This window comes from Chelonoidis abingdonii, chromosome 6 (assembly GCF_003597395.2).
Source record: "Chelonoidis abingdonii isolate Lonesome George chromosome 6, CheloAbing_2.0, whole genome shotgun sequence".
NCBI lineage: Eukaryota > Metazoa > Chordata > Testudines > Testudinidae > Chelonoidis > Chelonoidis abingdonii.
Genome location: NC_133774.1, coordinates 75,382,437 through 75,397,418, shown reverse-complemented (window position 1 = coordinate 75,397,418; position 14,982 = coordinate 75,382,437). Strand labels below are relative to the sequence as shown.

Below are 14,982 nucleotides of genomic sequence, written 5' to 3'. Positions count from 1 at the left end.
AACTCCCACTGATTTCAAGTAGGAGCAAGCGCAGGCCTCCAATGTATAATTACTTCTTCTGACAACAAAATTAGAGTAGCTGCTGTGGAATGACTATGCCAAAAATGCAGGACATGACTTCAAATAAAAACTAAGCAAGAGGAGCAGATAATTCTATTTTCATGAAAATCACCTAAATACAATAATTAATTTAAAAAAAATCAAAAGAATGCACCAGAAAGTGGGCTATATCATCAGAATTGCCTCTAAATTGAAAGTTTTTTCCAGTGTTTTCCATGCTGTGCTGTTAGTAATCATTAAGGTGTCTACTACTGCAACCGTCAGCCCCGAGACCTACTTCCTTGCAGCTGAAGTCCGGAGCCCTGCCACCTTGCAGGGGAGAAGCCCCTAGACCCACTACCCTGCTGCAGGGCAGAAGCCCTGAGTCCTCCTGCCCCCGCCCAGCAGCTGAAGCCCAGAATCCCAAGCCATGCCCACTACTGGGCTCTGGAGATTTTATAGCATGTTGGGGAGGTTTTGGGGGCTCTGGGAAATAATCTGAGAATTTAAGACTTGGAAACCATCATATAATATGTGAAGTATTATTCCTGTGGGCAAGGTCTTTTTTTGCAGAGAATGGGAGGATGTACATTGCGGCTGGAGACACTGCAACAACAGGTCTACGCATGGAGCGGCTAAAGCTAATTTCTTATCCATTGAGCGGGGCCTTGTAAAATGTCTTTGTTCACAGGAACTAGACGGGGCCAGTAAGAAGGGAGGCCTCAATCCCTGCCTAGAAGTATTGGCCATGGGTCTGGGTCCAGCTCCTACTGGGTTATGGGGAATATTGTATATGGCTTTCTGTTCCCCCACTGTGCTAAGTGGATCCACCTGCTGCGATCCTCAATAGCCAGACTTTTGGCCTGCCTATATCCACCTCCACGGGGCTCTCTTCACTATGCAGGGAGTGTGGAGTTGAACTCTGCAGGTGTTTTTGTTCTCTATGCCAAACCTCCTGCTGTTAAATTGCTTTTTGCCCTTCATTAGGGGCTTAATCTTATAAAGTGCTGAACTCTTCCATCTCCAATGGAACTTCACTGGGAATTGAAGGTGCTCAGCACGTGCAGGAATTGCTCTTCACTTTTCAGGATTGAGCCCTAGATACTCCAGACACCCTCAGTTAGACTCTCAGGACCAAATTCACCCTGGTGTAACTCCATCAAAGTTACACCAAGGCTCTCTCTCTTTAAAATGTTCCAGAATGTGGACTCACATTAGCAACCTTTGCACTAGGTTTCCTTCCATGAGACAGCCCAGCCTTCGGAGAGCTAACCACCTCCCTTTGTTTCAAACAGGGCTAGTGAGGTTCCCCTATTTCTGTTTCATTTACTAGCTCTCTGGATGTTGCATTTTGAAATTAAAATGACAAACTCTCATTAATATTTATAAAACTATTTTCATGTCAATTTACATTCCCTTCTAAATCTTGTTCTATCCCCCCCCATAGTTTTGTTCCCACTTTCAAAGGCCAAGGCACAAGGTGTCTTCTGTGGTGTATTATAGTCCACTAGCCAAAAGCCTGATTACAAATCTTGGCCAGCTGGTGCTCAGTATTTATCTGATCAACATCAAGCAGCGGAAGTCAGACACAAATGCAAGAGTTCATGTGTAAACAATAAAGGTAGCTAAATGAATAATTCATGACTTAAAGTCATTGACCAAGGGAAACCACTAAGCCCTTCCAATAGTGTTTATATAAGAATGTAATTATATTTGGACATGGTTACTATCCGGTTACATGCAAATAATCAAAGTCCTCATTGAAATTTTTAGTGGCTATAAGCAACACTGTGTTTGTTTCTGCAAACTCTTTACAGTTGATTGAGTTAACTGTGTGTAGGAAGTCAGATAGAAATGTACAGGAAAACCTGATTGGAGAGCTGAACCTGAAAGGATGGTGTGATACTGTTCAACTCTCAGTCTTAATGGGATCCTTCAGCACAGAGAGATGCATCAGCTCCAATTTCTGAATTCTATCTAGATTGTATTTTGGGGGCACATCAAAGACTGTGAGGATCAGCACTGAGAGTGTGTTATGAATTACAGGAACTTGACTTTCCAAGTACTGGACGCTAAATGAATAGCCTGTTACTCTTCATACATCACCAATGGAAAGCAGAGTTTCCCAGATTCTTTTTCTTCTTCAAGATTACTGAAATTCGTTCTTTCTTTAGAGGCTTTTGAAACAAGTTATGCTGACAGGAATTGACTACCCATTGGTACATTTCAAACTTTTTTGCATGGGGTAGCCTTTTACTGTCAATACCCGGAGGTTATAAAGTTCAGGACTAAGTAGCCTGTGACAGGAAAACTTCTATGCAGCATGTTTTTCAGTCAAAATTTTATGCATAACTGTATAATGAGTAACAATTTCTGGGAAATGTCACGTTGCAGCATCCCTGGCTCTGCAGTCTGTGCCTATGACATGCTTGACATTGCCAATGTATTTACTGGGAGATTCAAAGAACAAAAGTCTCCAGATTCTACATGGACACCAGTTCCTGATGAGCGAGTGCCCAAACCCAGGTATGCATTCATATGCTGTGTAGTAACAGATTGTGTGTTGGTCCACACAATACAATGTTAGACAGCTTCAGCAGCAATGTGAGATACAGATGTAATGGGAAATGCATATTTTAACTTAAATTGGAATTCAGTCTGAGTCTGATCTAAGTTATGGTAGTGTATCAAGAGTAGTCCTTTGAAATCAGCTTTAATACAGGTCAGATCAGGATCATACCCATTAGGATCAAAATCAGGGGTTGCTTAAGATGGTATAACGTACACATTGTCAGGAAATGAATGGCACCAATTTACCATTCGGGGGTAACATAACAAATATAACTAATGCGCCAAGTAGAAGGAAATAAGGGGGGAGAAGGAAAAGCAACTGCCTAGAGGTTGTAAGATAAAAAAGGGGATCTGCTTTATCTAGTACCACCTATTAATTGTTTCCCTTATGTCCACTTCCCTTCCGCTCCCTTCGACATGTTCATTGCACTCATTTTGCAGACCCATTAGATGCCAGTTCAGTGCAAGTTACACTACCTTGCCACCTACAGCCATTTGTTGACTCACACTCAGAGCCAGATTCCACTTAATGGTATACTGGTGTAAATCTGCAATAATTCCATTTATGTCAATAGAGTTATACCACTATAACCATTAGTAGAATCTGGCCCCAAATCCGTCATTTAATTTGGTCCAAAAGACCTCCATTGCACCCAGTTACACCAAGTCTGAATTTTGCCCATTATGTTTTAGAGACTTACCAAACCTAGCATTTCAATTTCTTCATTAGGCCTGAGTTTATCTATCTTCAACTTTATTTGTAAGTTGTTCCCTAGACAGGAACTTTGAAATGCTATCATGTATATGTTATGTCTGCTGTCCCAGGGACAGCCCCAGGGAGCACCTGAGCAGCAGTCCCTGGGACCTCGGAGCAGAGGTTGCTGGGGGCAGTCAGCCCCCGTGGCCAGTGCAGGGGCTAGCCATCAGTGGTCCGCCACACCAGCGATGTCCTAGGGGCCCCACAGAGCAGCAGCGCCCGGAGCCCCAGGAGCTGCTAAGTTTTAGTGGGGTATTTATATAGTAAAAGTAATGGACTTTTTTTTTTGTGTGGATTTTTTGTTTAATGTCCATGACTTTTACTAAAAATACCCATGACTAAATCTTAGCCTTACTCATGCCTACAGTACTGGGTGTCACAGTTCAGGGCAACTACACCTGTATTCCTCTCTATGGCACAGCAAGGGCACCCACTCTCAGGCTTTCAGCTCCCTAGAAGTTACCTCTCTTGGGTGGAGCCATGGGTCTCCCTCCCTCCTGACTAGGGTATTGCCAGGCTGCCCAAGATTATACTGTGATTTTCCCAGCAAAACACAGTTTACTTAAACAGGTCTACTTGCTTCTCCTCTCAGAGACAGCACACAATGTAATTGCCAACAGTTATGAGTTATCACCCAGCACTTACTATGCAGGCCTATTTTATTCATAAAGAAAATACTGCAGAGAAAACATTAAAACAATAAAAGAATCTACGCTCCTGCTAATAATCTTACCAGGGTTCACCCCAACTTCAACATGGGCTCTGGTAAGTGCAGTCCTTCATATCTTCACCTCAGAGGTTTTCTTGTGGTTTCAGATGCAGATGTGGTCACCCCATCTCAAAAAAGATATATTGGATTTGGAAAAGGTTCAGAAAAGGGCAACAAGAATGACTAAGGGTATGGAATGGCTTCCGTATGAGGAGAGATTAATAAGACTGAGACTTTTCAGCTTGAAAAGAGACAACTAAGGGGGAGATATTATAGAGGTCTATAAAATCATGACTAGTGTGGAAAAAGTAAATAAGGAAGTGTTATTTACTCCTTCTCAACACAAGAACTAGGGATCACCAAATGAAATTAATAGGCAGCAGGTTTAAAACAAACAAAAGGAAGTATTTCTTCACACAATGCACAGTCAGTCTGTGAAACTCTTTGCCAGAAGATGATGTAAAGGCCAAGACTATAACAGGGTTCAAAAAAGAACTAGATAAGTTCCTGGAGGATAGGTCCATCAATGGCTATGAGCCAGGATGGGCAGGGATGTTGTCCCTAGCCTCTGTCTGCCAGAAGCAGGTAATCAGTGACAGGGGATAGATCACTTGATGGTTACCTGTCCTGTTCATTCCTTCTGAAGCACCTGGCTTTAGCCACTGTCAGAAGACAGGATACTGGGCTAAATGAACCTTTGGTCTGACCCAGTGTGGTCATTCTTATCTTTAAGTTGTTCTGAGCTGGAGCTGTGATCAAGCATAGTAATGAAAAGTTTTAGTCCAGGGGTAGGCAATCTAAAGGTGGCACGCGAGCTGATTTTCAGTGGCACTCACACTGCCTGGGTCCTGGCCACTGATCTGGGGGGGCTCTGCATTTTAATTTAATTTTAAATGAAGCTTCTTAAACATTTTAAAAACCTCATTTACTTTATGTACAACAATAGTTTAGTTATATATTATAGACTTATAGAAAGAGACCTTCTAAAAACATTAAAATGTATTACCGTCAGGCAAAACCTTAAATTAGAGTGAATGAATAAAGACTCGGCACACCACTGCTGAAAGGTTGCCAACCCCTGTTAGTCTATCCTTTACACGGGGGTCTTTGATCTGGGGTTTCCAGGAGTAGGTAATTAGGAGACAATGGGTCTTTCTCCAGGGCATAGCTGCCAACGCCTCCCAACTACCTACTAGGAAACCCACTTCACACATATTCTCCCAAACGGTTATTTGAAGTTCCTAACATTTACATTAGTCAAGTCCCTAGAAAAGTTACATACAATCCTACAGTAATATGTAAACAGTTGCTATTGTAATACAATGGACCCCAAAGATATTAAATCTACTTTAAAAAGGTTTAACTTAATTCACTAAAATTAATCTTTATTGAATGAGGTTTGTTCAGGATATTGCAGGATACTGTCGTTCTGCCACACTGGGGTTCTCATGCTTGTCAGAAACACAGTGAAACCACAGTAAATAGAAAGAACAGGAGTACTTATGGCACCTTAGAGACTAACAAATTTATTTCAGCATAAGCTTTGGTGAGCTACAGCTAATTTCTTTGGATGCATAGAATGGAACACACAGACAGAATATATTTATACATACAGAGAACATGAAAAGGTGGAAGTATGTATAAATATCTTCTGTGTGTTCCATTCTATGCATCCGAAGAAGTTAGCTGTAACCCACGAAAGCTTATGCTGAAATAAATTTGTTAGTCTCTAAGGTGCCACAAGTACTCCTGTTCTTTTTGCGGATACAGACTAACACCGCTGCTACTCTGAAACCTGTCGCAGTAAATAAGGGTTCCCATTGATGCTGGGTTCTCCCACCCCCACTGGGCTGTATTTTGAACATTTTATTTCACACTGTAAAAAAACAACTTTCCCCTTGTAAATTAATAGAGTACACTTATTCCATGAGAAAGCGCCACAGTACTGGGGTCAGTTAAAACCGGGAGAGTGCCTTATCCATGTACAGTATTTTGCCAAATAAGTCTGTACATTTATTAGACTCCATGTAGGTGGATGGACTGCAGACTCGTGTATTTAAAACTTCATGATCTGCCTGTTTGGTGGCAATAAATCAAAGTATTCCTTAGATAGGCAGAACAGAGTCTTGGACTCCCACTAAGGTCTCAGCAGGCCCAAAGAAAATCTAACAGTACTTCATTTGGTGGTATTCTGAATTGTTCAGCACAGAACCTTTGGCAAATTCTTGCCTAGTGCCAGATGCTTAGAAAAGCAATTCACTTAGATTTGCCCTCAGGCACTAAATAAGTACTTTCCCCCCTTGTTTTATTTAGGCCAGGTTGCTGTGCTGGCTCTGTATCATTAGAAAAGTACATAACCTCCAATGAGTTCCCAGATGATACTCTAAATTTCATCAAAACGCATCCTCTCATGGATGAGGCTGTTCCTTCAATTGTCAGCAGGCCCTGGTTCCTGAGGACGATGGTCAGGTAAATAACCAACTTCCAAATGGACTTTCCTAACCCTCTTAACATGCTGTCAGGATGTGTTAATGAACTATGCTTAGAATATTTTGAAATTCTAATAATCATTTCTGCTGTGCTGGGCATGAATCCAGCAATGAATGATGACAGTACTGAGTAGATGCCACAGAACTCCCAGAGCAGCTTTCAAGACTGGAAATGATTTCTGTCCTTTCCAACCATGCTGCACTGAACCCAGATTGCAGAGGAAATGTAGAACAGGGAACATTGCCCTGCATGTTAGCTTATGGGTCAGTATTTGAAACTGATCTGTAAAAAACTTTGGGTAAAGTTCAACAGATAGCCAGGGGATATGTCCACAGGAAATAAAGATGCCTGTCAGGATATGTTCACAGGATACAAAGATGTCTGTCAGGATATGTGCTGGTGTGTTTCAGTGTTTGTACAAGTGTACAAACAGAAATAATCACATGACCCCCATCTGTTCTGTGACAATGAGAAAAGAAATAATAATACAGAGATTTGTACAAAGGCACGTAAATCAACAATCCTCAGATTGTCACCACCACACATTGGGAAACACATTTCTATTCTATTCTGTAAAGGTTCTTACACTGCTGTCATCATGATAATATCTAAGCACCCTCCTGTAGCGCATTAAGCGAAGTGACTAACATCTGCCTCATGTAGTTTATTCTCTCGCTCTCGTTCTCTCCTCAGGGGGAGAATTGTGTGTGCAGTATAGTGTTTAGTTTGGGTTGGGTTTTATTTTGGAGGAGTTTTTTTTAATGTACATGTTGCTATGTTAGAGAAGACAAGGTCAAACAAATGCACCTAGCACTTGGAGAAGAAAGTGATAAGGTTTGTGGTGGTCTGTGAAAATTCATTCCACAGTCTCAGACTGGCCTCAAGAAAGTTTTGTCTCCCACTTCATCCTTATTGTAGAAAATTCCATTGTGCCAGAGGAGCAGTAGTGTCAACCATGGGAGCTTTAGTTGGTCTTTTAGATATCGTGGGCCCAGGCCATTGACAGCTTTGAAGATAAAGGCCGAGACCTGGAACTTGAGTCATTAGTCTATTGGAAGCCAGTGTAGAGAGGGGAGGACAGATTTGATGTGTTTGTGGTAGCCCATGTTGTTGAGAAGATGTGCTGCAACATCCTTGTTCTGGGTGGAGTTTCCTAAGGGATGGAGGCTTCATGCCCAGGTATATTGCAGTGCTGTTATCCAGAGGAAGGTGATGAAGGTACGTGTAAGGAATAACGAAGGACTGGAGTCATTGGCATTTCCCAGCCCACCAGAGAAGACACAAAGCTGCTTTGTGAGGACTTAGTATCAATGAGGAATCGAGGCACACTCCTAAACCATGAATCACATTGATCCATTGTGAGGGGGTGCCTTCAGTGAAAGGAGACCACACCATGGCTGCAAAATCCTCTACGGTTTTCTTCTGCCCACTAGCATCACCTTTGTCTTGCCCAGGTTCAGCTTCAACAAAGCGGATGTTGTCCAATCCCTGAGCTATTTTGGTGGTAGTGGTATGGTCATACGTGGTGAAGTATAAGTTCAGCTGATTTAGCTTTTAGCTTTTCAGTATTGTGCTGACACAGCTTTTACTACCAAAAGGATGAATATGGATATGCCATCACTATTGCTTTCTATGACAGAATATGAAATTTTAAACATTTCCACGCACTAATTTTCTTTCCCTGCTCATAGAAGTCATCAGACTAACACTCTGCTTCTGATTGGAAGGGTAATTGCTAAGTGGTTTCAGACATTTACACACCTCTTCAGCTGGCTGCTTGAGCTTTGCTGCTGCAAACACTTTTGCTAGCTGTATAACATACATATTCACCCACAAAACAGCATCAGTTTGGTGCCCAATTATTACTCGCTGTGTGAACTAATAGGGTCAGTTCAACTGAAAAAAATAGTTTATATTTCTTATATGATTACTGGAAAGCTATCAACTAATTATTTGAAGTGGGAAAAGTGATAAAATAAATGATAGACTAACTCAAATAATGACAAATGCTGTGTTGTTGTGCTAGATACCGTCTGACCAAAATTGCAGTAGACACTGCTGCTGGGCCACATCAGAATCACACGGTGGTTTTCCTGGGATCAGAGAAGGGAATCATATTGAAGTTCTTGGCCCGGACAGGAAACAGCGGTTTCCTAAATGATAGCCTTTTCCTGGAGGAGATGAATGTTTACAATCCTGAAAAGTACGTATCTGGTTCTTTGTACTCATTTACGGGACAGCATTGACACGTCTGAATTTCCATGGTGCAGGTAGTCCCATGAAAAGGGAATGGCCACAGAATTCAGAGTTTGAGTCATTTTGAATGTTCCTTTTGTGTTTGCTTCCATCTTTTCTACATTTTATTTTATGTATTTTAATTTCAACATGTATAGATAATTGCCCATCACAGGCCGCTCTTAAGCACCCCTGACAATGCAATCCAACAGACACAAAAATAGCAGTAGCTAATCAACAACTTGCCCATAAAAATGAACCCCCCTACTCAAAATGCTGATTCCTCTCAAAAACCCAGCCCCAAAATAAGATCTCCTGACCTTCAGCCCTCCTCAAATGTAAATAGATTAGTCTGGCAGCATACCATAAAGGTTAAGGAGGGGAGTGAATTTGAAAGTCAAGGAGTTACATGGAATCGTCCGTACTGGCAGCTCCCCCTTGTATGTATCCTTTTTAACAGTTGTTTATATATCTTAGTAACAATGATTTTAATAGAGTCCATTTATTCTTTTCCCCTGAGCTAATAATTTCTCCTCTCTGGAATTCACTCAGATTAAGAAATCATTATGTTATAATTAAATTGCCAAAAGAATCCATTTATAACATTATTCTACTCTGTTAAATCAGGTGCAGCTATGATGGGGTAGAAGACAAGAGGATTATGGGAATGCAGCTTGACAAACATAGCAGGTCTCTCTATGTAGCATTCTCTACCTGTGTGATAAAGATTCCCCTGGGACGATGTGAGCGTCATGGCAAGTGCAAAAAGTAGGTGTTTTTGTCTCAGGGTTTCTCCTCACATTTACAAACCCTTTTTCAAGCCATATCCGAGCATTAGAAAACTGAAGAAGAAAAAATTCCAGAATGCTTTATGATCTTCTTCTTTCTTAAGGGCCTGCATAGCCTCCAGAGACCCATACTGTGGCTGGGTGAAGGAAGGTGGGGTATGCACACAGCTGTTACCTGGTGTAAAGTAAGTAACCATTGGCATTGGACAGACAGAGTAAAAATTAGGGGCTTTAGCAATGATGCCAATCAGATGCACTTTTGGACAGAACTGTTTGAAAAAGCCCCACAGGAGCTCTTGGAAAAAGAATGTGCAAAATGTTTGCTTTCATCCTATTTGCATTCTCTGGAATTCCAGAGTATGATCTGATGCAAACTCTCCACTGATTATTTACCCTTAGAAAAAAGAAAAGAAAACAGATACACAGTAAGTCCCATGTATTGCTCAAAGAGGGAGAACTGTATGAGGAAGTTTGGCACTGGTGCCATCAAAGCTCATTAAAAGAGGTGATAGAATCCAAATTAGATTACTGACGCAGTTTGACCACCTAAAATAAACAAAACCAGCCCTCCTAATTTACTGTCTATTACTAAAATGAATCACAGCTCACTAAAGTACACTGGAATTGTTGGGTCTCTTATTGCTTAACACTAGAATTTCAGTACTTCAGAACAACATTTTAGGACTCTGAAAGCTTGTTTTAAATGCATTTATAAATGCCTCCTTGCAGGCAACAGATCCACCTGAAAGGCCTCATATTTTGGCCAGGTCTGACACACCACAAGCTTGCTCACTTTAAGCCTTGGCTGTACTTCAGAATCTTGGTACAAGTGTATTGTTAACATCAGATAACCTCCGTATTCCTGCCGACAGGAAGCCCCCTGCTTCCTTACAGGTCCTCAATAAATATATAACTGCTGCGTTATCATTCTTATACCTAGATCAGCCATCTTATTCTCTCTTTAGAATGTTTTTTTAAAGATTCACTGTAGATCTTTGTTAACTATAAGTGCCCTGTTGCATTCTCTTCATTACAACAATGTGGACTGTGCTTCAGATGGGCCATTTGGTAGAATAGTATTTAAGCGTATAGTGTTGACACCTATTTCTGCATCTGTGAGCATTTCTGTAGTGTTTATTATCATAGTTCCTAGGCTCAGTACCTACATATTGGCTTAATGTATTTTTCTTGTCAAAATACCAATGCACCTTCTCCAGAGTACAAGCAAGTTCAGATAGAATCATAATTGCTTTCTGATAACTTCATTATTTGTTTTAGACTTATCACTTTATTCACAGATGTTCTCCCATTTTTCATAAAGATATGTATCTGTTTGCATGATTTAGCAATACAAGATGTAGTAGATTTTGCAGAAAAATATGTCAAAGCATCTTCTGCACCCAAAAGAACCATTAAGAGGTGAAAATAACTCAATTTATCTATGTTTGCATTTTGCAAGTTTCCCAGTGGTGTATTAAAGAAATGACCAGTTTCCCTCTGTCTTTATTTCATTTTTAGATGGTCTGATTTCTCTCCGGTGATGCCTGTGAGTGTTGTTATTCACACTATTATGTTTCTTTCTGTTATTTAGGTTGGCATTTGAGCAAGACATAGAGCATGGCAATACAGATGGCCTGGGTGACTGCCAAAGTAAGCAAAGCTTTTACTCCCTGTTTATCTTGTGTCAGAGAATCTTTCTGACTGCCCAGAATCGCCATTACCTGCCAGGGCTTTATTGGTAGCAATGAAAAACATAACAGCAGCAACCACACTTAAAGTAACCAGTCCAAGAAAAGCATTTGTATGCCTGTTTAAAGAAAACAGCATTTTGGTTTATACAAACAATGGCACTTGTTTTAATGGCAATTGTGTTGGGGGGCAGATCTGGCTCTGAAGGATATTAATTATAGCAGCTGTATACACTGTATCTTCGTTGCCATTGTAAACTCAAGGGTGGGTGGGTTGGTTGGTTAGCTTATGTGTATGATCTTGCATGCAGGGTCTCAGCTACCCAGTGAAAAATGAACATTTGTTGCTTTACAAATGTGGGGTGAGATTGTGACTTGGTCTGTGTACCTGTACATGAGAGCCCTTCTGCTCTCTTTACTCAGACCTTGAGTCGCAGCCCACAAAGGTAAGCAAGGCTACTCTGAGTCCCTCTCTGGAACAGATGGGCAGCAGTGACTTGAGGAGGGATGAGGAGTGTGCATAGCCTTGTCTCCACTCCCTACTCACTGGCCAGCACAGCTGAGCCAGCATGTTGTGGGAGGTAGTACTTTGCAACTGGTATGGCCAGCAGTAAACCGTCAGGAGTGAGGAGCAGCATGGAGAAAAGTGTGACTCCCTGAGAGGCAGTTGCTGACTTTGGCTACTCCTGAGGCAGTGCAGCTACCCATCACCCCTTATTATGAACTGTGTCATGTGCCAAAATATAGCTCTTTCAGATTAAGCATATTTAAATTTAGACTTTAGGAATAATACAAGTGTGTGCATAATAAGCTTAATCTGTTATTCTTTGTGCATCCAGAACCCTAGGGGGTGAAATCCAGACCCCACATAAGTTAATGAGAGTTTTGCCCTTGTCAGTAATGGTGTCAGGATTTCATCCTTGTTGCCTACAGAATTGGGCTTGTTTATGTTATGGACTTTTTTCTGATTTCCTTGAATTTATGTACATTTACTAACAGGGACAACATAGACAAGGAGTTTGAAATGCAGACTAATAGCTTGGGACCAAATTCTGATAAACTGAGTTACCAGGAGCAGGGCCTAGAGTATTCACATTGAAGTCCAGGGCACTCTGGTCAAATACGGTGCTAGTCAATATGATGAACAAGGCTAGGAGAACGTGGCCTTTGGGATGAAAGAAATGACACGTTATATAGCCAAGCATTTAACCTTCAAACTCATGGACTGTACATATGAATTGATTTTTTTTAAAATGACCCTTTAACTCTGCCTATTTGTGCTAACTCCATGAGAAGCATTTAGAAAACCCATGCCAAAAATCCTTTTAATAACCACTACCATGGCATGGCTTTACGCAACAGATCTATGTCAAAATTTGTTCAGCGGTGCTTAAGGTTATGTTGAGCTGCATTTGACATACTTTAACGTACCTTAATATCCTTAAAGAGCCTCAGCATTTTTAATTGGAGAGAGATTTAATACAAACCACATGTAACTTTACAAGGTAAATTTCTTGTGCAGCAGAGTGCAGGATTTCACCTCATCATTCCCAGCAGTGGAATCCTGCAGCGCAATCCCTGTATAAAACTTTGGATAATATGCCTCTTTATATCTCAGAAATTCAGAGTGAAAGCTGTCACTCAGTCTTTAAAGTGCATGGTGCCCAGGGACTGCAGCACATGTCGCATGCAGTGAAATCTTATGTGCTGATTAGAGACCCCAGAAACACCTAGGGCTGCGTTCAAGACAGCTATTATTCTTAATATTCTTACCTATGTGGGTTTAATTCAGAACCTGGACATTACTTTAAATCCATGCAACCAAGAACTCAGTTCATCATAAAACAATTTCCGCTGCTGCCTGTGGCCACAATAAAACTGCTGAAGCTGAGGAGTTAATGTACAGTGAGCCAATACTTATGGAATATAGAGTAATGGAGCATGTAGACCGAAGGCCAGAGTGTGCTTGACTCCTGCACAGACGCACTGCTGAGGAGAATGCCAGAAGCCTCCCACTCCTTACAGCCATTTCTTATTGCAGGGAGAGCTCAAGGGTTTAATCTTTTGTATCAGATGTACTTAGATTTTTAGAAAGCCTTTGACAAGGTTCCTCACCAAAGGCTCTTTAGCAAAGTAAGCTGTCATGAGATAAGAGGGAGGGGCCTCTCATGGATTGGTAACTGGTTAAAAAGTAGGAAACAATGGTAGGAATAAATGGTCAGTTTTCAGAATGGAGAGAGGTAAATAGTAGCGTACCCCCATGAGTCTATACTGGAATGAGTACGATTCAACATATTCATACATGATCTGGAAAAAGGGGTAAACAATGAGGTGGCAAAATTTGTAGATGATACAAAGCTATTCAAGATAGAGCTACAAAGTGATCTCACAAAATTGAGTGACTGGACAACAAAATGGCAGCTGAAATTCAGTATTGATGAATTCAAAGTAGTGCACATTGGAAAACATAATCCTAACTATACATATAAAATGATTGGCTGTTACCATTCAACAAAGAGATCTTGGAGTTATTGTGGATAGGTCTCTGAACATCCACTCAATGTGAAGCCCCAGTCAAGAAAGGGAACAGAATGTTAGGAATTGTTAAGAAAGGGATATATAATAAGACCGAAAATATCATATTGCCTCTATATAAATCCATAATATGCCAACATCTTGAATACTGCATGCGGATGTGGTCACCCGATCTCAAAAAAGATGTATTGGAATTGGAAAAGGTTCAGAAAAGGGAAACAAAAATTACTAGGAGTATGGAACAGTTTCCGTATGAGGAGAGATTAAAAAGAGTGGGACTTTTCAGCTTGGAAAAGAGATGACTAAGTGGGGACATGATAGAGATCTATAAAATCATGACTAGTGTGGAAAAAGTAAATAAGGAACTATTTACTCCTCCTCATAACACAAGATCCAGGGGTCACCATATGTAATTAATAGGCAGCAGGTTTAAAACAAACAAAAGGAAGTATTTCTTCACACAACTCACAGACAACCTGTGGTACTCTTTCCCAGAGGATCTTGTGAAGGCCAAGACTATAACAGGGTTCAAAAAAGAGCTAGATAAGTTCCTGGAGGATAGGTCCATCAATGGCTGTTAGCCAGGATGGGCAGGGATGATATCCCTAGCCTCTCTTTGCCAGAAGCTGGTAATGAGTGACAGGGGATGGATCATCTGATGATTACCTGTTCATTCTCTCTGAAGCACCTGGCATTAGCCATTGTCAGAAGACAGGATACTGGTCTAGATGGACCTTTGGTCTGACCCAATATGGTCATTCTTATGTATGTGTAACACCAACAGACCCCAGTCATTGGTGTGCAGGGTCAAGCCTGGGACTTCTGGAGCTTAGCCTATGAGCCTCTACTGCATGAGCTAAAAGCCACATGATCCTTAGCTAAGGCTGTAGCAGAGTCATTAATCTCTAAGTGGTCTCAGTGCCACTAGAGGGAACAGAACACCACACCCTGGATGTGTGTGGGTCACATATGCGTCCCGCCTACTTTCACGTCAGTCTTCTTCATGGACTAGGAGGATAGGATAGCCTGTACTCTGGGTCATTTGAAAGATTTATGCACAGTCCCTGCAGTGCTTCCCATGGTGTGACATGGCACCTATCTCAGGACAATATCTAAATGGCCTTTATTGTGTATGGGTTCAGTCCCACTTTTCTTAAAGTCCATGTGATT

The 14,982-nt window shown here is 41.2% G+C and overlaps 1 protein-coding gene across 3 annotated transcripts in view; it reads left to right on the top strand.

Annotated features, from left to right (window-relative positions):
- SEMA6A (semaphorin 6A) overlaps positions 1–14,982 on the top strand; it is a 138,825-nt gene that overhangs the window by 84,636 nt on the left and 39,207 nt on the right. For all 3 annotated transcript variants that reach the window (XM_032789115.2, XM_032789114.2, XM_032789113.2), the window contains exons 11-16: positions 2,434–2,565; positions 6,390–6,545; positions 8,593–8,769; positions 9,429–9,569; positions 9,694–9,774; positions 11,181–11,239. In XM_032789115.2, the coding sequence (XP_032645006.1) occupies positions 2,434–2,565; positions 6,390–6,545; positions 8,593–8,769; positions 9,429–9,569; positions 9,694–9,774; positions 11,181–11,239 (746 nt within the window). The remainder of the gene's footprint in view (positions 1–2,433; positions 2,566–6,389; positions 6,546–8,592; positions 8,770–9,428; positions 9,570–9,693; positions 9,775–11,180; positions 11,240–14,982) is intronic.